The 23,274-nt window shown below is 40.6% G+C and overlaps 1 protein-coding gene across 1 annotated transcript in view; it reads left to right on the top strand.

Moving 5' to 3' along the window:
* The first annotated feature begins 292 nt into the window (after positions 1 to 292).
* LOC131953931 (uncharacterized) overlaps positions 293 to 23,274 on the top strand; it is a 35,623-nt gene continuing 12,641 nt past the window's right edge. Inside the window, exon 1 of the mRNA XM_059317395.1 lies at positions 293 to 805. Within this exon, the coding sequence (XP_059173378.1) occupies positions 661 to 805 (145 nt within the window). The 5' untranslated portion in view covers positions 293 to 660. The remainder of the gene's footprint in view (positions 806 to 23,274) is intronic.

Below are 23,274 nucleotides of genomic sequence, written 5' to 3'. Positions count from 1 at the left end.
ATCTAGAAAATATATATTTTTAGCATTGTTCGCCCCCCCCCCCACCCCCTTCCTCCGGAAATTTCAAGTGCCCCCCCCCCCCCCCCCCCCCCCCCGGAGAAGTCTGGTAGAAACAATTCTCCCTATTCAGGGAAAAATGTCAGAAAGAAACCCTGCCTCACCCTGGAAGTATCTTGACCAGCTCTCAGCCTAACCTCCCCCCCCCCCCACCCACCCACCCAATAGCACGTAAGTCTCCTCGTGTTTGAACTACCGTCGTGCCCGCCACTGCATGCGCGCGCAGCTCCTCCCGTCTCGTGCCGAATGGTCGGTCAACCACGTGCGTCAAAATGTCAGACGATGAACTGATATAAAAGTTGGGCTGGGATATCAACCGGACGACACAACTAACCAGGTAGGGACACGGGAGCGGTTCCAGAGAGGAAATCTCAGGTTTAGGAATTGTATTTTTTACTAGGTCCACATTATAAGTCCAGGAATTTAAAGAAACAAAACAGTGGATTTCAGGATTTAAAGTTGGTTCGTCATTTAACCCGTTTGACATTTGCAAGTTGAAACAAGATATTGTGTTGAAGTTGAGAATGTTTTAAGTTTCGTGCCTAGTGGTGTGAGTTTCTCATCGTTTCAAGAAGAAAGGGACAGTGAGTACATCTGTGAACAATGGCGAGCCTTAATGGGCCTGCGGTGGTCATCGTGTGGTCAGTGATTGTCTCCATCATATCCGGTCTTCCAGCCACGTTACCTAGATACGAGCCGTCTATGGACGCTGAGCTGAGCGCTATTTTAACGGGACGAGAGTTTCCAGGTAATGTAGTTATTTTAACGTTTTGTTATTTTAACGTGTTGTTGTTATTTTAACCTTTATCTTTTATTTTAACGTTATGTGATTATTTTAATGTCACGTGGTTATTTTAACGCTAAGTCGGTTTTTTAACGCTTTGTGGTTATTTTAATTTTATGTGGTTAATTAAATGTTATATGTGTTTTAATGATACAGTACCCAGACCAGTGTAGGTAGTGTTGCCAATATTGCGTCATATCCGTTTGATTTTATTGGTCCTTGTCGTGTCACGTGTCACATCGATTTCGTGTTTACTTGTGTTACGGTAACATGGTGTGTTCAGTGTTTCTTCCAGACTTTTTTCTCCGGGGGTGCACTTGAAATTTTCGGGGGGTGGGGGGTGGTGGACAACAATTACCAGGGGTGGGGTGGGGGGAGGGGCGGACACTGTCAAAAGTATGTATTTTCTATATAAATTCCATTTCGTTCGGGGGGGGGGGGGGTGACTTTCTTCGGAAGGGGGGGGGGGGGGGGCGAAGAGATACCTGGAAGAAACTCTGGGTGTGATGTGGGTAGTCGGTCTGTCAAGGGGCGGCACCCAATCAAAACATTCCACCCTTTAATTAGGGTGATCTAAAAGTTGACAGATTTGATATTTATACCACAATCTAGGGGTGTTTTGTCTATCATATTGCTCATTGTTTCACAGGGTTTAGTCTATTGCTCATTGTCTCACAAGTCTATTGCTCATTGTCTCACAAGTCTATTGCTCATTGTCTCACAGGGTTTAGTCTATTGCTCATTGTCTCACAAGGTTTAGTCTATTGCTCATTGTCTCACAGGGTTTAGTCTATTGCTCATTGTTTCATTGTCTCACAGGGTTTAGTCTATTGCTCATTGTCTCACAGGGTTTAGTCTATTGCTCATTGTTTCACAGGGTTTAGTCTATTGCTCATTGTCTCATACGGTTTAGTCTATTGCTCATTGTCTCACAGGGTTTTGTCTATTGCTCATTGTTTCACATGGTTTAGTCTATTGCTCATTGTCTCATACGGTTTAGTCTATTGCTCATTGTCTCACAGGGTTTTGTCTATTGCTCATTTAAACACTTCGTTCATTGATTCAACATTTAAAGAAATTATAATTCAAATAAGTTGAATTATAAAATATGCAGATAAAATTTTTTTTGAAAATACGTTTTTTAAAAAAAAAATTTGAGTTGCTGATTTTCTGATAAAAAAATTCCACTTTAAAATTCAAGTTTTAATTAGTCTTAAATTTAGTAATTAAAGTATGCAGGCATAGGGTTATGAAATTTTGTACCGGGATTACACATAGCTGACGTCACGCAATTGCAGTCAGCTTGACTTTCGCACAGTGCACCCTAAAGACATGACAAATATGTTAGACCCCCCCCCCCCAGGGCCGGCGCTACCTGTAAGGCGAACAGGGCGGTCGCCTAGGGCGCCATCCCTAAGGGGGCGCAAAAGGTTTAATCGCTATTATAAAAAAAAAGCACCTAATAATTAATAACTTTTATAAAGGAGTAGCGATCTATTTCGGCACCCTGGACGTACTATCAATTTTGCACACCCACCCCAAAATATAGGCCTATATTTATTCGTGATAGTGAAAATGCAACCCCATCTCCCTAATTTGGAAAGGTCGGGGCGCTTTTTACCAGTCACTTTGACTTTTTAATTTGTTGTCACATAATTGACGTAGAAAACGATTAAATAAGTACGTAATTTAAATTTCGAACATTTAAAACGGTTATCTAATTTTAATAGGGCTTGTAAGTCTCGTTTCCTCTGACTTTGAATTAGAAATCTGTCCTGGTGTATAGAGTTTTGTAATGACGTGGTGTTCAAAGTATTGTACTTGTTTGGTAAGTTTTGATGAATTGTTTAGATTTGGGAGTAACGGTGGAAGGCTGTTGCTGATTTGGTTTCGTGGGTATAAAGTATCGAAGTGTTAAAGTGTCAAAATTTTATTCGGCTGTTTTGTAGTTGAAGGTCTAGTGGAATCTGATTGGTAATAGAGAAATGAGAATACAGGTGATGAAGTATCGTAGTTTTGGAGTTCGGGAGTATTGATTCTTGTGGTATTAAGGAATCGAATTATATTGTTTGTTAAAGTGTAGTACTAGGTCCAGTGAAAAAATTGTTGATTGGGAGTACCGTTTGTAGAGCTTGGTGAAGTTAAACGAATCGGGGTCGTAGTTACATTACATTTCTTTTAAACAATTAAAATATTAATAATAATGTATTTAGTAGTTTTATACACTTTCAAAAACATGATCATAGATTGTATATATAGTGATTAAATGATGGATGTAAAAAGACTACAATTGGATAATAGGAGCTAGTTAAAATAAAATTTGTAGTTAGCAATTTTTCAAAATTAAAAAAAAAAAAATTAAAAAAAAAAATGATAATTTATTTGATTCAAATTTTCATCTTAATGTGTGCTTCAAGAATGTAATTGATTGATTTTTATCAAAATTTAATAGAAGTATGTTATAATAAAGCTACTATTTTCGGACTTTCAAACAAAACATACAGTTAAGTATTCAATAGATAGAATATATTGTTTTCACAAGTTGTCATAGCTAATATAAATTTTTTGTTATAATTATTACCTAATGAAATTTAGAGCGTTTTATTGTGTTTTTCAAGCATGTCTTAGTTACACTTGGTTAATTTAGCAATTCTTGTGACAGTTATTTCCCTTGAATAAAATTTTGGTATTGGAATTTTCAAATGGGAGATAATTCGTTGCTTAACTTTACGTTCATTTTAAATTCCTTCACCTTAGGTTGATCGCTTACATATAATTACAACTTTAAGTTATAATTTGCTATTGTAAAAATATTTAGAGCTTACGTTCTAAACAAAATAGCTTGGTAGGTTTTTTTTGCATTATCAAGTTGAAAAACAAATACATCAGTAAAATGCCGTGTATCTATAGATGAACAAATTAATGTTACGTCACTTTCCTGATCTATCTGCTCCCACTTTGCTCCAAATGTCCACGCCACTGCTCACCCCCTCACCCCCACATGTGACGTCATTCATGGACGACTCCTTAATTTACATTATGTTTGTATTAGGGAAAATGACACTAATTAAACATTCCAATTATCATTTAATTTTGGGTTTTATTATATCAAAACACATTTTAAAAAAATAATTATCGGAACTGCTAATTAAATCAATAATAGCCATACTATGAAGATGCAGTGATGTAGGCAGGGGTGTTTTGGGTATATGTACATACACAAAACAGGGTACTTGGAAGTAGACTGTGGGTGGGGCGCCGGGTAACTGGGAGTAGACTGTGGTTGGGGCGCCGGGTAGCTGGGAGTAGACTGTGGGTGGGGCGCCGGGTAGCTGGGAGTAGACTGTGGGTGGGGCGCCGGGTAGCTGGGAGTAGACTGTGGGTGGGGCGCCGGGTAGCTGGGAGTAGACTGTGGGTGGGGCGCCGGGTAACTGGGAGTAGACTGTGGGTGGGGCGCCGGGTAGCTGGGAGTAGACTGTGGGTGGGGCGCCGGGTAACTGGGAGTAGACTGTGGGTGGGGCGCCGGGTAGCTGGGAGTAGACTGTGGGTGGGGCGTCGGGTAAATGGGAGTAGACTATGTGTGGGGCGCCAGGTAACTGGAAGTAGACTGTGGGTAGGGCGCCGGGTAACTGGGAGTAGACTGTAGGTGGGGCGCCGGGTAGCTGGGAGTAGACTGTGGGTGGGGCGCCGGGTAACTGGGAGTAGACTGTGGGTGGGGCGTCGGGTAAATGGGAGTAGACTATGTGTGGGGCGCCAGGTAACTGGAAGTAGACTGTGGGTAGGGCGCCGGGTAACTGGGAGTAGACTGTAGGTGGGGCGCCGGGTAGCTGGGAGTAGACTGTGGGTGGGGCGCCGGGTAATTGGGAGTAGACTGTGGGTAGGGCGCCGGGTAACTGGGAGTAGACTGTAGGTGGGGCGCCGGGTAGCTGGAAGTAGACTGTGGGTGGGGCCGCTGGGGTGACGGGTAGACTGTGGGTGAGGCGCCGGGTAGCTGGGAGTAGACTGTGGGTGGGGCGCCGGGTAGCTGGGAGTAGACTATGTGTGGGGCGCCGGGTAGCTGGGAGTAGACTGTGGGTGGGGCGCCGGGTAACTGGGAGTAGACTGTGGGTGGGGCGCCGGGTAACTGGAAGTAGACTGTGGGTGGGGCGTCGGGTAAATGGGAGTAGACTATGTGTGGGGCGCCAGGTAACTGGAAGTAGACTGTGGGTAGGGCGCCGGGTAGCTGGGAGTAGACTGTGGGTGGGGCGCCGGGTAGCTGGGAGTAGACTGTGGGTGGGGCGCCGGGTAACTGGGAGTAGACTGTGGGTGGGGCGCCGGGTAGCTGGGAGTAGACTGTGGGTGGGGCGTCGGGTAAATGGGAGTAGACTATGTGTGGGGCGCCAGGTAACTGGAAGTAGACTGTGGGTAGGGCGCCGGGTAACTGGGAGTAGACTGTAGGTGGGGCGCCGGGTAGCTGGGAGTAGACTGTGGGTGGGGCGCCGGGTAACTGGGAGTAGACTGTGGGTGGGGCGTCGGGTAAATGGGAGTAGACTATGTGTGGGGCGCCAGGTAACTGGAAGTAGACTGTGGGTAGGGCGCCGGGTAACTGGGAGTAGACTGTAGGTGGGGCGCCGGGTAGCTGGGAGTAGACTGTGGGTGGGGCGCCGGGTAATTGGGAGTAGACTGTGGGTAGGGCGCCGGGTAGCTGGGAGTAGACTGTGGGTGGGGCGCCGGGTAATTGGGAGTAGACTGTGGGTAGGGCGCCGGGTAACTGGGAGTAGACTGTAGGTGGGGCGCCGGGTAGCTGGAAGTAGACTGTGGGTGGGGCCGCTGGGGTGACGGGTAGACTGTGGGTGAGGCGCCGGGTAGCTGGGAGTAGACTGTGGGTGGGGCGCCGGGTAACTGGAAGTAGACTGTGGGTGGGGCCGCTGGGGTGACGGGTAGACTGTTGGGTGGGGCGCCGGGTAACCGGAAGTAGAGTGTGGGTAGGGCGACGGGTAGACAGGGTAGGGCGCCGGATAGCTGGTAGTAGACAGGGTAGGGCGCCTGGTAGACTGAGGGTAGGGCGCCGTGTAGCTGGGAATAGACTGTGGGTGGGGCGCAGGGTAACTGGGAGTAGACTGAGGGTAGGGCGTGGATAGAGCTGGATGGACTCAGTCATGTTGTACACACACGATCGCGAGCTCTGAACTCGAGGCTGCCAATAAAGTTCAGCCTACATAAACTGAATCATTGTCGGCGCAGGATATGCAAGGAGGTACTTGATTCCACTTACAGACATTGGGATACCATGATGCCATTGTCTGACCTGGAACCGACATTCATATCGTGTGTGAGTTGGAAAATTTGCTGACCGAGCTCTTGTTTAAAAATGATCGAAAAGCCTCCTTAGATCTCAGAACGAATTCAACTTTTCAAACGCCATTGTGAGTGAACTCGTATGGGACCCTAATCTTCCGGCAATCAATTACGCATGCGAAGTAGCGGCCCTTTCCGGTGGTCACGCAACCCCATCCTCCAACCGTTCTATTTTTAGCCCTGGCGCCCCAATAGGCATGTCTATACATCAATTTTTGCCCGCTCAAGAGATTGATCAAACGACGAAAACAAGCGTAAATGAGGTTATGTTGGCTATTCTCGTCTCTCGATGTTAATTTCATGGATGGAGTCTATCTTTAGATTTGTTTAACTGTTTTTTTCAAACCTGCAGCAATTTTGCTGTTTTCACGCTAAGATAATCATCATAAAAAAAATTATATATATGTGTTTAAAATATACAAAAGCCTCTAATCTTATAAATATATTTGGGAAACGATAATTCAATAAGTGTAATGTTATTTAGCAGATGCTTTAAGCTAATAGATTTGAAAGATAAATAATTAGTTTCAGATTGTATGTTTTCACATGAATGTTTTGATGCCTGACAAAATATCGGCCTACAGGAAGCACATCAGCACATGCATGGCCGACACTATTATATAAAGGGCCAAAATGTGCACCAAACATGCACAACCTCAGTACATAAATTATGGCCAATATGAAAGTATATTCTCTAAACATGCACGCCATCATTGCATAAATTATAACCAGTATCTAAAACATTTACCCTTAAATTGTCACTGTATAAAACACCTTTATTCACATGACCAACATATAAAACAGGGTCCAACATATCCACTAAGTAAATACATACATCTCTAATTAATATTTGAGTTGTATTCCGTATGTTTGAAAAAACAGTTTTTATCATTAATACTAGTATTCAGCCCCGTTTGGTACTGGCTAATCCAATAGACTTGAGATTTTGTTTTACTAATTTATTGGGAGATACTAAAAAAAAAACATTAAATAAAACCGTATTCTAAATCTGACCGTGAAGAAATTTCGACTGTGGAACCGCTCTGTTGGGGCTAATTTAATTTTAGATTTTACATCGTGTGTTCATTAAGGAGGGTCTCAAAGTTTCTAATTATACTGCACGCGACGTGAGTTGGGTGTAAGTGGCTTCAATCTTCTAAAGTATGGGCGGAGAGACAGAAGGAAACGAAAAGAGAATAACAAAAACAAAGCCGGAGAATGAGAACGAGAGATATAATGAGAGAAGGACGAAGAACACGATCTAATTGCGGGTATTTCATTTGTTTCACTATTCACCCCTGACCTTTGAATACAGACTCTCCATTGTGCGACTTGCCGTGGTTTATTTAAGCAAATTCAATTATAACTTTTCTCCTCGACACTTCCCTGGCCAGCCCATTCAAGTTTCAGTTCTCGCCACACTCCAGCAGACCAATCTGTGAACAGCGCTGCTATTTTTAGATTTTTTAATTAATCGCCCATAGTGAAAGTATTAATGAAAACTTTTTTTTTTTAACTTTGTCCATGTACTATTGAAATCTTGTTGATTCTTATTTTAATTTTGTTGATATACTTTGGAAGTCTTGTTTATATTTCTGGCCGATATATTAAAAAGAAGGCTTGGAAAACTTGCAACTGGTACACTCAAATCAATCAAAAAGCCCTATGTGTCACACCAGATCTCTAGGATCAAATCCTGCTGAGATAGAAAACTGTCCGTTGTTTGGTCTAGATAATGTTAATGTAATTGTAATAGCTGACAGCTAAACCTGTCATATATTTTGTAACAGCTGGCAGCTAAACCTGTTATATATTTTGTAACAGCTGACAGCTATACCTGTTATATATAGCTAAACCTGTCATATATTTTGTAACAGCTGACAGCTAAACCTGTTATATATAGCTAAACCTGTCATATATTTTGTAACAGCTGACAGCTAAACCCTGTTATATATAGCTAAACCTGTCATATATTTTGTAACAGCTGACAGCTAAAGCTGTTATATATTTTGTTACAGCTGACAGCTAAACCTGTTATATATTTTGTACCGGCTAAAATCAGACTTCGCCGCTGATGTTGAATATTGAAGCGTACGTTGCTGTGATCGCATCTTACATATACGTCCATAACGGACACACGCTTTTATTTACGAGCAGCCCTCCACACATTTCAGCCCCCACACCTACCTCTACTTCCCTTCTCTCCCCCCCACCCTCCCCACACACAATCCCCTACGTTTCCTCTCTTACCCCCACATTTGAATCTCCACACACATTTCATTCATCAGATGTCATGACAGATTTCATTATCATGACGACATCACACAAACACATACAAACACACAAACACACGCACGCACACGCACTTTCTCTATTTCCATCTTCCTATCTCCCTCACACATATTTAGAAATGAAATGTTTACAAACTCATCAAACTGATCCGATAAGGAAAGTGTGTGTGTGTTTGTGTATGTATGCGTGTGTGTGTGTGAGGGTGGGGGTTGGGAGGAAAGAGCTATTTATAGGAACACACAAAGCGAAGTTCGATAGAAAAAAAATGTATTGCCGGAAATGAACAGAACTGATATGGCCTCTCTCACTGCGTAGGTGTGTCTATGTGTGTGTGTGTCTATGTGTGTGTGTGTGTAGGTGTGTGGTGAATTGATTTGTAGATAAATAATTCAAAATCAAGCCAATTAAAATTATTTTTAGTATTAATTAGCAATGCATTTTAAAAAAAAATTATTCCATAATTACGTTTTGACTCAAAATGGAGATTTGGTCCAGTCATTTTGAGCTAGCCGAGATCAATGTATTTAACTCAACATCTTCCTCGGATCCAGCTTAAAAATTGGTCCTGTATTTTGGATGTGAGCATTATTTAATGTATCCTTCAACCTTGACCCAGCCCACGCTAAGCCTCGCGTGGCCAGATGGCCTGTCAAGTTGTCACGTGACCAAAGGGCTTGTTAAATTGTCACATGACCAGGAGAAGGTTGTCATGGCAACACATGGTACCATCCACTTCCAAGTTTTTTTTTACCGAACTTGTTCAATTAGTCGGTTATTTCACAACTTGAACTGGGCACTTGTTCCGGGTGTGACTAAGTTTAGATGACCTGTGGTCAAGTTAAGAACGAAGGTCCGTGTGTCTGAATAATATTCTTTCTCACAGAGCTGTCATACCACAATCACGTGCTAAATCTATTTTTAGATTTGAGTATTTGTGAACAAACAAAGGATAATGAACAATATTAGTTTGATGTTGTGTTCTAAAATAAAATAAAACCGCTGCAAAATATGGTAGTTAAATACGTTATATATAGGAACCTTTTAAAAAGATATTTTTGCAGCTCAGTCGTAATGAGTTAATTACACCCCTGGACTAAATTACCATAAGCACACCTCTAATAACGCCTGGTATTTAGTTCCATAACCGTCTAAAATAATTAATTTTCTTGCCAAATTCAAAATAGAAATGTAATTACTGTGTCTTGTTTTGTACACATTTAAAATATACTTTAAACATCTCCATTTTTGATGTTTTTAAGGCTAGAATATGGGGATTTTGTTTACACTTTATGGTGTTAGACGACCCGAAGTAACAGCGCTGATATAAAGGTGATCTCGTTTGTCCCGTGCTGTCTCGTGTTTTCTCGCGTGAACTCCCGGAAGGACGGAATGCTGGGTAGAATTGGCCGTATGACGTTAGTCTCGTGTTTTCTCGCGTGAACTCCCAGATGGACGGAATGCTGGGTAGAGTTGGCCGTATGACGTTAGTCTCGTGTTTTCTCGCGTGAACTCCCGGATGGGCGGAATGCTGGGTAGAGATGACTGTGGTAGAAGCCAATGTGAAGCTACTCCACAGATCTTGCTGGCCGGCAGTAGCTAAATATGTGGGGTCATTGTATGGGGGTTGTGTGAGTCCATTTCAGATTAATATGACGTCATTGTGTGGGGGTTGTGTGAGTCCATTTCAGATTAATATGACGTCATTGTGTGGGGGTTGTGTGAGTCCATTTCAGATTAATATGACGTCATTGTGTGGGGGTTGTGTGAGTCCATTTCAGATTAATATGACGTCATTGTGTGGGGGTTGTGTGAGTCCATTTCAGATTAATATGACGTCATTGTGTGGGGGTTGTGTGAGTCCATTTCAGATTAATATGACGTCATTGTGTGGGGGTTGTGTGAGTCCATTTCAGATTAATATGACGTCATTGTGTGGGGGTTGTGTGAGTCAGATTCAGATTTACATGACGTCATTGTGCGAGAGTCTTGGACAGTTTGAGACATGTAAATGTGAGGGAATTGAGTTAATTTTCTGAAGTAGTTGAGTCAAATGATGGTTGGTGTAGTTGAGTCAAATGATGGTTGGTGTAGTTGAGTCAAATGATGGTTGGTGTAGTTGAGTCAAATGATGGTTGATGTAGTTGAGTCAAATGATGGTTGATGTAGTTGAGTCAAATGTTGGTTGATGTAGTTGAGTCAAATGATGGTTGATGTATTTGAGTCAAATGATGGTTGATGTAGTTAAGTCAAATGATGGTTGATGTAGTTGAGTCAAATGATGGTTGATGTAGTTGAGTCAAATGATGGTTGATGTAGTTGAGTCAAATGATGGTTGATGTAGTTGAGTCAAATGATGGTTGATGGAGTTGTTACTGTCAACTCGTTTTTATCTGTACGTGTGCTAACCACTCTTTTTAAAAAAAACCATTGTCGACGGTCATTAAAAATACTATCATATCATTAAAACAATACACAACCAAGTTGTTTCTGTTACATTAATAAAATCAGGACATTAGTCCAAAGTACCTCCCCAGTCTTGTAATATTTTGTACAAAACTAGTCACCCTATCCCCAACCTTGTAATATTTGGAACAAAACCCTAACATCCGCTGTGAAAGAGAATCTTGACGTCGTTTCCTAAAAAGATCACAATTTCCCGCCAAGTCAACTCTCCAAAAACCTGGGCAAGCAGACGAATATTGTATTTCTTGGCGCGAAATGTCTGCTCCACTCCCACGCCACATTACGTAACCCACATCTTCAGAAAAAATTAAAACCGTTGAAATGTTTTTGTTTTTTTTTCCTCCAGAAGAAAAAAAAAATTGAACAAACTTCCTGGTGTGAATGGCACGACAAACTGCAGCTGGTGACATCACAATCACATTACGACATTGACTGAACAATCACATTTTTGGTGCTCCGCCCGTGGAAAATAAAATTAACAATCGGGAATTCCCAGCTCATTAAACACTTTCGTTTTAAAAGATCAGGTCACTGAACATAAAAACAACTCAGGCAATTTTTTCCCTGTAACATCTCAGGTATGGGATGACGCTACTGGTGTGGAAACCAATGCGTGGGTGTGACTCCTGTTGTGACTCCTAACTCCTACTATAACTTTGGGGCAATGACTCAGTTTGTGACTCATGTAACTTTAAGGTTGTGACTCCTGTTATAAGTGTAGGGACGTCTCCGGTTGTGACTCCTGAACTTTAGGGATGTAACCCCGGTTGTGACTCCTGTTATAACATTAGGGTCGTGACAACCTCGATACAAGAGAATACAATTACACTTACATCTAACACATCAACCTCGATACAAGAGAATACAATTACACTTACATCTAAAACATCAACCTTGTGACTAGAGAATACAATTACACTTACATCTAACACATCAACCTACGCCAGTAACAAGAGAATACAATTACACTTACATCTACCACATCAACCTACGCTAGTAACAAGAGAATACAATTACACTTACATCTAACACATCAACCTTGTAACAAGAGAATACAATTACACTTACATCTACCATATCAACCTTGTAACAAGAGAATACAATTACACTTACATCTACCACCTCAACCTACGCTAGAGACAAGACAAAACAAGTATTGAACCAACCGTTTGAAGCAGCTAACATACATTGCTTGCAGTGTTTCCGTTACTTTAAGGAACAATGGCATTTGTGTAAATTATATCCGTGTGGGCGTGGTTTTGATCGACTTGAACTAGATCATGCGCACTTTTACAATTCTTCAGGAGCCGTATTTTTATTGAGCCGTATTTTTGTTGAGCCGTATTTTTGTTGAGCCGTATTTTTGTTGAGTCGTATTTTTCTTGAAAGAGCCGCTAATATTTTACGTGTTTGTCAACATACGTTCATATAAAAATACTTGCATTATATTAAATCTTGAAATAAAAAGTCTTCCTATGTTAGGTCCTGTATGATGGTCATATACTAGCTTCAGTAACTTCTGAAGAGATCGTCCTATTATTTGATTTCGTCATATCCGGTAAAAAAAAGAAAAGAAAATAACTACAGACCATTCTAAAGAGATGACGTCATTGGGAAACCTTAGTCGCCGACGTTTGTTAGTCATGGTCGATTACTTTGGTCGAGAATCGAGCGACCTGTGACTGCTCAGAACATTAAGTTTAGACCGAGCTTTTCTTAAGTGTTTTAAGTTGAGTTCGATGATTCGATGCCGAGTTAATGTTTAAAACGCGATCACATATTGTCCTGCTGTTCCATAGATTTTAGAGTTGAGTGATTATATAAATCACACAGATTTAAATTAGGGGATATATATATATATATATATATATATATATATATATATATATATATATATATATATATGTATATATATATATATATATATATATATATATATATATATATATATATATATATATATATATATATATATATATATATATATATATATATATATATGTATGTATATATATATATATATATATATATATATATATATATATATATATATATATATATATATATATATATATATATATATATATATATGTTACGGTCAAAGCCCGAAGTCGGCCAATGCTAGGATTGGCCGGCCAATCCGCGCATTGGCCAATATCGCCTCCCATAGGTCGGTCAAAGTCCGAAACTTTGCTTCATTTCGGCCTTTGGCCGGCCAATCCGCAGACTGGCCATTGTGGACCGGCCAAAGTCTGAAATAGCTTTTGATTTCGGCCTTTGGCCGGCCAGTCCCGGCCAGTCCGCGGACTGGCCATGGTGGACCGGCCAAAGTCTTAATTAGAAGATCATGAGCAGATTTTTTTTTTTTTATGCCGGTAGGATCATGAAATTAAGTCTTTATTGATTATTAATTAAAGTAAATGACAGAAACATTCAAATTTTTTATTGTACTATAGTCTCAATCAATCATTATTATAATTTGTTACAACAAGTTGAACTTTTATGGCATTTAGAATTACATAGCAGCTTGTTATTTTTACACTTGCAGCGATTTGTTGTGCACTTGGTTGTGCAATTGCAGCGAGTGTAGCCTTGGCCCCCAGTCAATGATTGTGAAGATGCGATGGTTCGTAGTGATTTTTCCTCAGTGCCAACTGACGACAATAAGAGCAGTTTTTCGTGAAGAATTGAAAACTCACTTCTAGTATACAGTTGTTTTAGAACACCATGTTCCGTTCCTAATTTGTAGAAACCGCCCTCGACGCTCATGACAACTGCAATCACGCTTCGGGGATCACCGCGACCTCTGTCAATATCTGGAACACGGATGCGTACATTGTCATCCACTTCACCATCTTTAAATTTTGTATTTGATGTTTTAAGCATCTTAGCACCTTGATTTTGCAAGCCAGTATGAGCTGCTGACCTGTGTTCCATGATGTCTTGTTTGTTGTGACACAATCTGCAGGTAATGTTCCCTTCGTACCCTTCGTCTGTTTCATTGGGTACTCCACATATAGCATGGACATCTTTGCCACAGGATCCACAAGAATGAGCTGCACTACAATGTTTTTCACAAACTATACAGAATCTGTTGGCCACATTATTGTCACGCAACTGGTCTGGACGTTCCGCCACGGCAGCAGATATGTTAGCTGAGGATGTAGTTGCATTTATGGCAACCTCCATTTCTTGTTGGGGAAATATGGTTTCTGACGCCCACGCCCACGCCATCTCAAGTCGCTTGGACACTATTGTTCAACTTACAAGGAACGCGGCAAAGTCTATTGAACGTTCCGTCTTGTTGCAATTGGTCGGTGACGCCGACTGTCTTTGATTTTGTTCTTTGATGATTGTCTCACCTCGTCATCATAGAGGAGGCTGTCACATACAGTTGTAGCCCATATATGGAAATCAACATGGATTTACATTATTTTCTTTTGACAGCCATTTGCTATGTCTGTCTCATGGTCTGACGGCCCTTTTGATCCATGTCGCCCTGCATATAGAATGCTATACAAACAAGAGCTAAAAATACGTTACTCACAATGAAACCGCACCCAGAATAATGAAAACGCGATCACAACTTAGTCTAGATAGAACATTGGCCAGGACATCCCGGCCAATGCGCGCATTGGCCGGCCAATGTATAAAATACGCTGTCAAGTTTAAGCATTTCGGACTTTGGCCAGTGCGTCCCGGCCAATGCGCGCATTGGCCGGCCAATGTACGAAATACGATCTTAGTTCTAAGTTCTTCGGGCTTTGGCCAAGAGAGCCGGCCAATCCGCGCATTGGCCGGCCAATCCGAGGTTTGGCCGCACTTCGGGCTTTGACCGTAACATATATATATATATATATATATATATATACACACACAGGCCAATGACAACGGAGAACTGCTGCAGCTATAGAGATAATAAACGTATGGGAGTGGTAGAAAGATGACACTAATTTACACGTGGTAACGCTATTGTCACAATAGAAAGCTGTTGAGATATTAGCACGCTATAGAGCTAGAGCTATTAACACGATTAAAAATGGGCTGGGCTACAACCACAATAGTGAAAGTTGTTGAAGCTATTTTCACAACTGGTGTATGATGCGATTGGTCAGTTAGACTTAATTCAATGTTTTAGATGGTTGAATGGAGTTGGTCAGTTAGACTTAATTCAATGTTTTAGATGGTTGAATGGAGTTGGTCAGTTAGACCTAATTCAATGTTTTAGTTGGTTAAATGGAGTTGGTCAGTTAGACTTAATTCAATGTTTTAGTTGATTGAATGGAGTTGGTCAGTTGAACGAATGTTTTATACATAAAATTTGTAATAATAAACACATTAATGTATGCATATTATATTACCAAACACACATTCATGAAAGTGAGGCTAGCTATTCTATCAACTCTGTGCTGCCAAAATTTCATTATTTCACAAAAGACAACCAGCGTTGAAGACCTTGCATTTTATTTTAGACTCGCAAGGAGTAATTAGGCAAAATATTAATTTTCCCGTCTGTCCTAATTAATTTTTTAACGTCCATGAGTTCGTTAACTATTCTTTATTCTAATCTTTATTAGACTCAAACAACCAATCGTCTAAATATTGTGTTAATTGTTCCGGATTTAAAAACTGTTTACGCTTTAAATGACAACCAATAATTGTGTGTTTACTGATTAGCTGCGGGACGTTGGTTGTTCTAAAAATAGACACGGCTGTGAATGAAAGAAAAAGCCCGTAGCGTGCCCGTGGTTGTTAACACCTACGTACCCCAGAAACCGAGCAGATATTTCATAATAACCTGATTAAAACTAGTCTCTGTCTCCTTCATCAAAATGTACTTTAGCAATTTGATTTAAGAGGATTCTAAAAATAAAAATCTGTGCCACATTTCACAAAATATTAAAATGTTTAAAGTTCAAAAAGTTCTATGGAAGATGAAAGCAAATTTTAGGTGAATTTTTAGAAATATTAAAAAAAATATTGACTTAACATTTTTTTATTTTATGGTTTTAATTCTTGTGGTAGATTTCTTATAGTTTATAGGTTGTGGTGGTGGTTGTTTAGGGGAGGGGGCTGAATTATGTATATAGTATGATAACATACACATAAGAAAACGTCGTACAGACGTCGAGAATGTTCCAAATTTTCCATGTATAAAGTCCAAGTGATGTAAACCTTTTTATTTAATCGCTAATTTTAAAATTTAGGAAATATAAAAATAAAATCGATGGTGGCTAAAACCGCATTAAGCACCGATTCGAACCATTTCTTCTCACTCGATATCAATATATTCCAATCGATTACTATCGTCAGCAATTCTCTATGGAGTTTTCAAAATGTCCCAATTCAAAGTCGACTCGTATTTATTTAGTCGCGAATTCGCAATCAAACCATCCAAAAAACCACGGAGACAATGTGGTATTTGACAGTTAAATATTGGACAATTAGTTGAGAACATTTAATATTTAAAGCTATAGTATTAGATAATTTAATAGTTAAACAATTATAGGCGTTGTATAGAACTCTATTGTTATTATTTAAACAGCTTTATAGCCCCATACAGCTCGCGTATTTCTGAACAGCTGTATCGCACCCTACAGCACTCAACTGAATAAATATATATCACACTACAGCACTTGTGTAAAGAGCCTTACAGCACATGTTTATGCAACTTTATAGCACACTACAGCACATATCTGATCAGCTGTAAAGCACCCTACAACACATGTTTGAGCAACTTTATAGCATTCTACAGTGCATATCCGAACAGTTTATAGCACCCTACCGCATACGTTTGGGCAGCTCTAAAGCACCCAACAGCACATTTCTGGACAGCTGTATAGCACCCCACAGCACATATCTGAGCAGATTATAGCACCATACAGCATACGTTTGGGTAGCTTTAAAGCACCCTACAGCATATATCTGATTAGCGGTATAATACCCCACACCACATATCCGAGCAGCTTATAGCACCCTACAGCGCATATCTGATCAGTTTATAGCACCCACAGCGCATATCTGATTAGTTTATAGCACCCACAGCGCATATCTGATTAGCTGTATAATACCCTACAGCGCATATCTGATCAGCTTATAGCACCCTACAGCGCATATCTGATCAGCTTATAGCACCCTACAGCGCATATCTGATCAGCTTATAGCACCCTACAGCGCATATCTGATCAGCTGTATAATACCCTACAGCGCATATCTGATTAGCTGTATAATACCCTACAGCACATATCCGAGCAGCTTATAGCACCCTACAGCGCATATCTGATCAGCTTATAGCACCCTACAGCGCATATCTGATCAGCTTATAGCACCCTACAGCGCATATCTGATCAGCTTATAGCACCCTACAGCACATACCCGAGCAGCTGTATAGCACCCTACAGCACATATCTGATCAGCTGTATAGCACCCTACAGCACATATCTGATCAGCTGTATAGCCCTGTAGACGCGCCACGTCAGAACTGCTGTCACCACGTGATGACATCAAAGGAAATAGCCTCAGTGGACACCGGCCAGTCTATAATTAGCCCCACCATCAAGTTATGCCTGTACATTGGTGCGGCACCCAGAACTGGCCAGGAAATCAAATATTTATCTGGCCATTGTGGGCCTGAGACTATTGGATGTGGACTTGACTAGAATATTGATTACAACTTTTCAGCCTTAGAAGACATTCTTTTAATGTTTGAAATTAACTTTTAATATTCGAATACGTTGTTTTAATGTTGGAGTCTCCCAGTTAGTCCGTTGTATCATAATTTTATCACTAAAGTTGGATGAGAGACAAAAACAGCACACGTTTTTTGTAAGTCATGGGCTACGAATTATGTATCGAGATAGGCCTACTGTCAGAATAAAAACCTGCATAGCTTTTTATTGATAAAAATATTCTCTTTGGTTAATCAAAATATGTCAAATTTGAGAAACAAAAAACACTATTTCAAAGCCTCAAATTGACAGCCTTATTTTTTTTTAGCTTTTTTAAAACTATGGTTAAAGCATACCTAATCAACAATCTACTGACAGATATTGTGTCATCAAAAGGTTATATTGATTGTATGTCTAGAGGATAGATCGGGGTGGTGGGGGTGGAGGGGGGTGGAGGTTGGAGGATGCTACGACGTACATTGTCTCATCGACAACCTGTACACAAAAGGTGCTGATTTGTTTATTGGTGACGTCATAATCTGTCAAACCTGATTTTGATGACGTATCTGCTAAAAAAACCAACAAAGATGAGAATTTTTTTTTAAACTGTCGACAAAACACATCCAGCTGTTACATATAAGACCCAGTCTATATGGAACTGCATGTCATGACATGAATGACATCGTGTGCTGCGCGGGGTGACATATATGACATACATCATCCGCCGAATGAGTTTCTCACGTTGCTGTGGATCAGTCCTAATCCAGGCTGGATAAACGGATAACTCCCGAGTGTAGTTCCCGTGGATACATTTCATTAGCTGTCAGTGATACGAGCTGCCCGTCCCCCTCGAGTGAGTGTTTGCACGTGCCGAGTGAGTACTCGCTTACCTCTCCAGTTTCGCTGGGATCTTTGATGACTGATTTGTTTCATGTGGATTTATTAGAGAGGTCAGCTCGTCCATTTTGGGATCCGATTAAAATTTTAAATATTACCGTCAAACCCTGGTATATATTTTGGATATTAAAATTTAATAAGGAAATGGTTTAGCACTTTGCTCAAACGGTTTTTTAAATGTAAAAAATAAGAGCAATAATGTTGGTGATGGTGGTAACACGGACATTTGGTGTAAACATCGAGGGCCAAACATAGAGGGACAAACATAGGGACAAACACAGGGACAAATATCGAGGGACAAACAGAGGGACAAACATAGAGACAAACATAGAGGGACAAACATAGAGACAAACATAGTGGGACAAATATCGAGAGGAAAACACACAGGGACAAATATAAAAGGACAAACACACACGGAGACACACACAGGGAGTTATACGGAAAGAGAGCAAATAAATAATGGTAATTAGCCTAAAGACATAAACTCCTGGAATTATTACAAATGTATATCATTAGCTGAACGTATATAACACATTGCACGTATATTACAACATAGATATGGCGATTACCCCAAAGTTGTGATAAAATTCCTGATAGGATCGCAAAAAAATTTCTTGACAAGTTACATGCATTAAGAATAATTTGTCTGTCTTCTGTTTCCTGAGGGTAAGAAATGTGCCCGGGGCCGCGCTAGGCCATGATGTAGGGTAATGGAGCTAGGATAATAACAGTATCAATATGTGGGGGAGGGGGGGGGGAGTCTCGGGTTTCTGCGCCACTGTTACATACACTGTTACATAATAAGGTTCATCAGTCTATGGGTACAGGGGAGGTCACCGCGGCAAATTGTACATTATCGCCCTTGACCTGCTCAACGCGCGGCTAAAAAGAATTGAAGGGTTCTAAATCTCTTGTAATATGCAGAGGCGTAGGCTAGGGGAGGCGGCCGCCCCGGGCGCCGAATTAAGAGGTGCGCCAAACGTGGTAGATAATAAAATAAAAATCGCATTACTGAATTATTTACAGTCGAAGTAAAGAATACAGGGTGATACTTAGCATTACGAACATATTTAGTTGTTTTCTATATCAATTGTGTGACACTTAAATACAAAGGCAAAGTGACTGGTAAAAAGCGCTCCGACCTTTCCAAATGAGGGGATGGGGGCGCTTTTTCTCCTACGAGAATAACTATTTATATACCTGATTTTGGGAGGGGGCGCAAAATTAATAGTTCGCCTTGGACGCCGAAATAAATCGCAACGCCTTTGGTAATATTCCCGAGAAATAGTCACTGGTTAGGGTATATCATGAACACACAATGAACAACCCTGAATGCTGTGTTCTGTCATAGCTCTGCCCTAGGTTACCTAGTGGATACAGATTGGGGGATGTTGGGTTTAAGTAGAGGCAACATTCATATACAAGTCAGAGTTAGGCAATTTATTTTGTTTATATTATAACTGCCGGAAAAAAAATCCGTTTTTTGTTGTTTGTTTAACGGTCGGAAATACCTATGTAATTGTAGAGATGACTGCCTAAAAAACAAACAAATAAATTATAAATGTCTGTTATTAATGTGTGTAACTATTGTCAGCAGCTTTAGATTGTGTGTGGGTAGGAATTATTTTTATCAATACAAGCAATTACTTGCGGGTTGGGGGAAAGGGAAGGGGTAGGGCGGCGGAGGGTTGATGTTGAGTGGAACGGGTTGTCAATGTTTGGATGTTGTAGGTTGGGGAAAAACCCTTTGGTAACCTGCCAACCCGATCTTAAAATATTAAAAATTCAGTTCATGTTATATACTTGGTAAATTGTGAAGAAATAAACATCAGTTCATGTAATATACTTTGATAATTTTGAGGAAATAAACATCAGTTCATGTTATAGACTTGGTCCGTTGTGATGAAATAAACATCAGTTCATGTTATAGACACATCCCCTCCCACGCCAATCTTTACACATGTATAAAAAGAGGAGCATCAATCCAATACAACACCTTTGAGTGATGGCGCGACTGCAGATTGTCGAACCTCTTTAATTGTTACAGATGTAGCTGTTTTTTACGGATGTAACTTTAAAAAACCCAGGATGTTACAAGATGGATCGTCTAGAGCAGCAGTCATCGTTTGTCATTTTTCTCATCCACACCCTACGTCATACCACACTAAATAGAATGTTATAGACACAACCACAACCACACCCACACAACAAAACCACACTCTAGACAGAAAAAGTTCATAGACACACCCACCAAATATACAACACAACCACACACTCATAGATGCAATAAAAATCACAAATATATAGTTGCAATAAAAGCCACAAATACATAGTTGCATTTAAGTCCGTGAAACATCAAGCAAGAAATGAGTAGAGAAAGCTTTGAAGGAGTCGTATAGAAACAAGTGTTGGATTACCACCGCTATACCCCCCCCCCCTTATGTAAAATATAAGAACATTTCCCCCCCCCCCAGTCTATTGTATTATGTAACACGCACACGATGAAACCTTTATTTCTTCTTTACCTCCCTTGTCAGATCTGATTGAAATAAAAACCTCTCTTCGGTGATATAACGGCATATTTAAATAAATCAGGGGAAACAAATCCACAAACAATTGGAGCACCGCCTTAGATTTCAAGTGAGTCTATTCTCCTGGCCTCAGTAGGCCTATTCCTGGTGGAGCTCATTTGTTTTCTAAAAATATTGCAAGGCCTTATGGTAGTGTGTTGACGTCATGCATTTGTGTGCTCATAACAAAGATTTGCATTAAAAAAAATTCGTGCTTTGAAGTGTTAAAAATAGCCTCTCTAAACGTTTGATTTTCCGAGGATTTGTGAAATACAGCCTCCTTATCTCAAATGGTAAATATCGTTTGCTAGGCTGGGATTTCAAGAAACGAACGATTTCCCATGATATATCGCGCGCAGTATAACATCTAAAGGATATTTCATTCAGAAATATTTGTGCCTTGATCTATGATAACATATTTAACCGGTGTGATATGGCGTTCATATTGTGCTATGGCAGGGGTTGGCAGCCTTTTGATACGCAAGAGCCAAAAGTTACAATTTACAAACTTTCCCAGTTTTAAGAGCCACAACATTTTTAGTTCAATATTCGGTATTTGATTAGGATTAGGTAAATAAAGTTGATTTGTTATTTAAAATAAATAGCTTTAACTAAATATGAGATAATATTTATTCATATAAAAACATAGACATGTTTCGCCAGAATTTTAAAACTAGTAATCAAATAATATTATTCTAGGACTATCTCAATTTAGTTTAGAAGCTTTTAATTTTAATTTTAATTTTATTTTTTCTTTACGGATATCACTGGCTCAGGATGTGTCTCCCATTAGCCAGGCAGCCCTAAACACGACAAACTCCGACTAACTGGTTATCGATACAGTAATGAGCTATATGTACCACAATATTTGTGCTATTAAAACACTAGTAAGCTTTCTGCAGCACTATAGCCGTGCTATTTACAAACCGATAAGCTATTGGTAGCACTACATTAGTGCTATTGACACGTTATTAAATTTATCTGCAGCTAATTTTGGGCTATTTACACGCCATTAGTAGAGGCGTTTACACAGAACTAACAACACAAACTGGTTAACTTATCACACAGCCCGTCTTAGATTAGCATCGATCTCCTGGGCTTTCTTGAAGCGTCGCTAGCAGACGACGACAAACTTTGGGGCCGCGTGTTTGAACGAACCGCTTTAAACTTCCAATATTGATCGTCTTTGATTTCTATCGCTTCCAAAAAAAAAAAAACAACAAAAAAAAACAACACTTTTATTTAGATGTAAAAATGAATTAAAAATCACCAGATTCGCGTTCACGTGCTAGCATCAAGTTTTGGGGAGTTTTGAGACTTGATGTCGCTGTCACGTGACCCGGATCTAGTTTGCACCGCGTTCACCGCGTCTTGCCGTGCGTAATGGCACCATTAGATGCCGTGCGTGTCCGTGCAAGTCTGAGACTAGTTGCAGACCAGCACTGTCCGGATCCTAAGCGGCGAGGCTCTAGTTTAGATTATTAAAACATCAGCACGGGGTAATCAGGTATGGGATTATCTTCCAGATTATTGAGTCTTAAGTCGCGCAGTAAGACAGGCGAATGCAGGCATTGTTCAAATCTTATGCTAATGTTGGTCTGCGTGTTTTGGTTACATCTTGACCACAAGACGTTGAAACTTTTCTTGACTTCTCAGTCGGCGTAGCAACCAGAGAATCGAACACGAGACATTCGGGCGAGTAATCGAGTGCGTTACCCATCGACCACGCTAGCACATCGGATAGCGTTAACACTATAGTTAGGATGTCTACAAAGCGTAGCTGTAGCAGACGACTGCAGAGAATAACAGACCACGGCAGACCACATCAGACCACATCAGACCACATCAGACCACATCAGACCACAATAGACCACATCAGACCACAATAGACCACATCAGACCACATCAGACCACAATAGACCACATCAGACCACATCAGACCACATCAGACCACAATAGACCACATCAGACCACATCAGACCACATCAGACCACATCAGACCACATCAGACCACAATAGACCACATCAGACCACAATAGACCACATCAGACCACATCAGACCACATCAGACCACAATAGACCACATCAGACCACGTCAGACCACAATAGACCACAACAGACCACTGTAGACCACATCAGACCACAACAGACCACTGTAGACCACATCAGACCACGACAGACCGCCCTAAAAACATTAGTAACAACA

Source organism: Physella acuta, unplaced genomic scaffold (genome assembly GCF_028476545.2).
Source record: "Physella acuta isolate Inbredline_101_S28 unplaced genomic scaffold, ASM2847654v3 ptg000076l, whole genome shotgun sequence".
Lineage (NCBI taxonomy): Eukaryota > Metazoa > Mollusca > Gastropoda > Physidae > Physella > Physella acuta.
The sequence above is the reverse complement of the archived record's forward strand: the minus strand, read 5'-3'. Positions and strand labels throughout refer to the sequence as shown.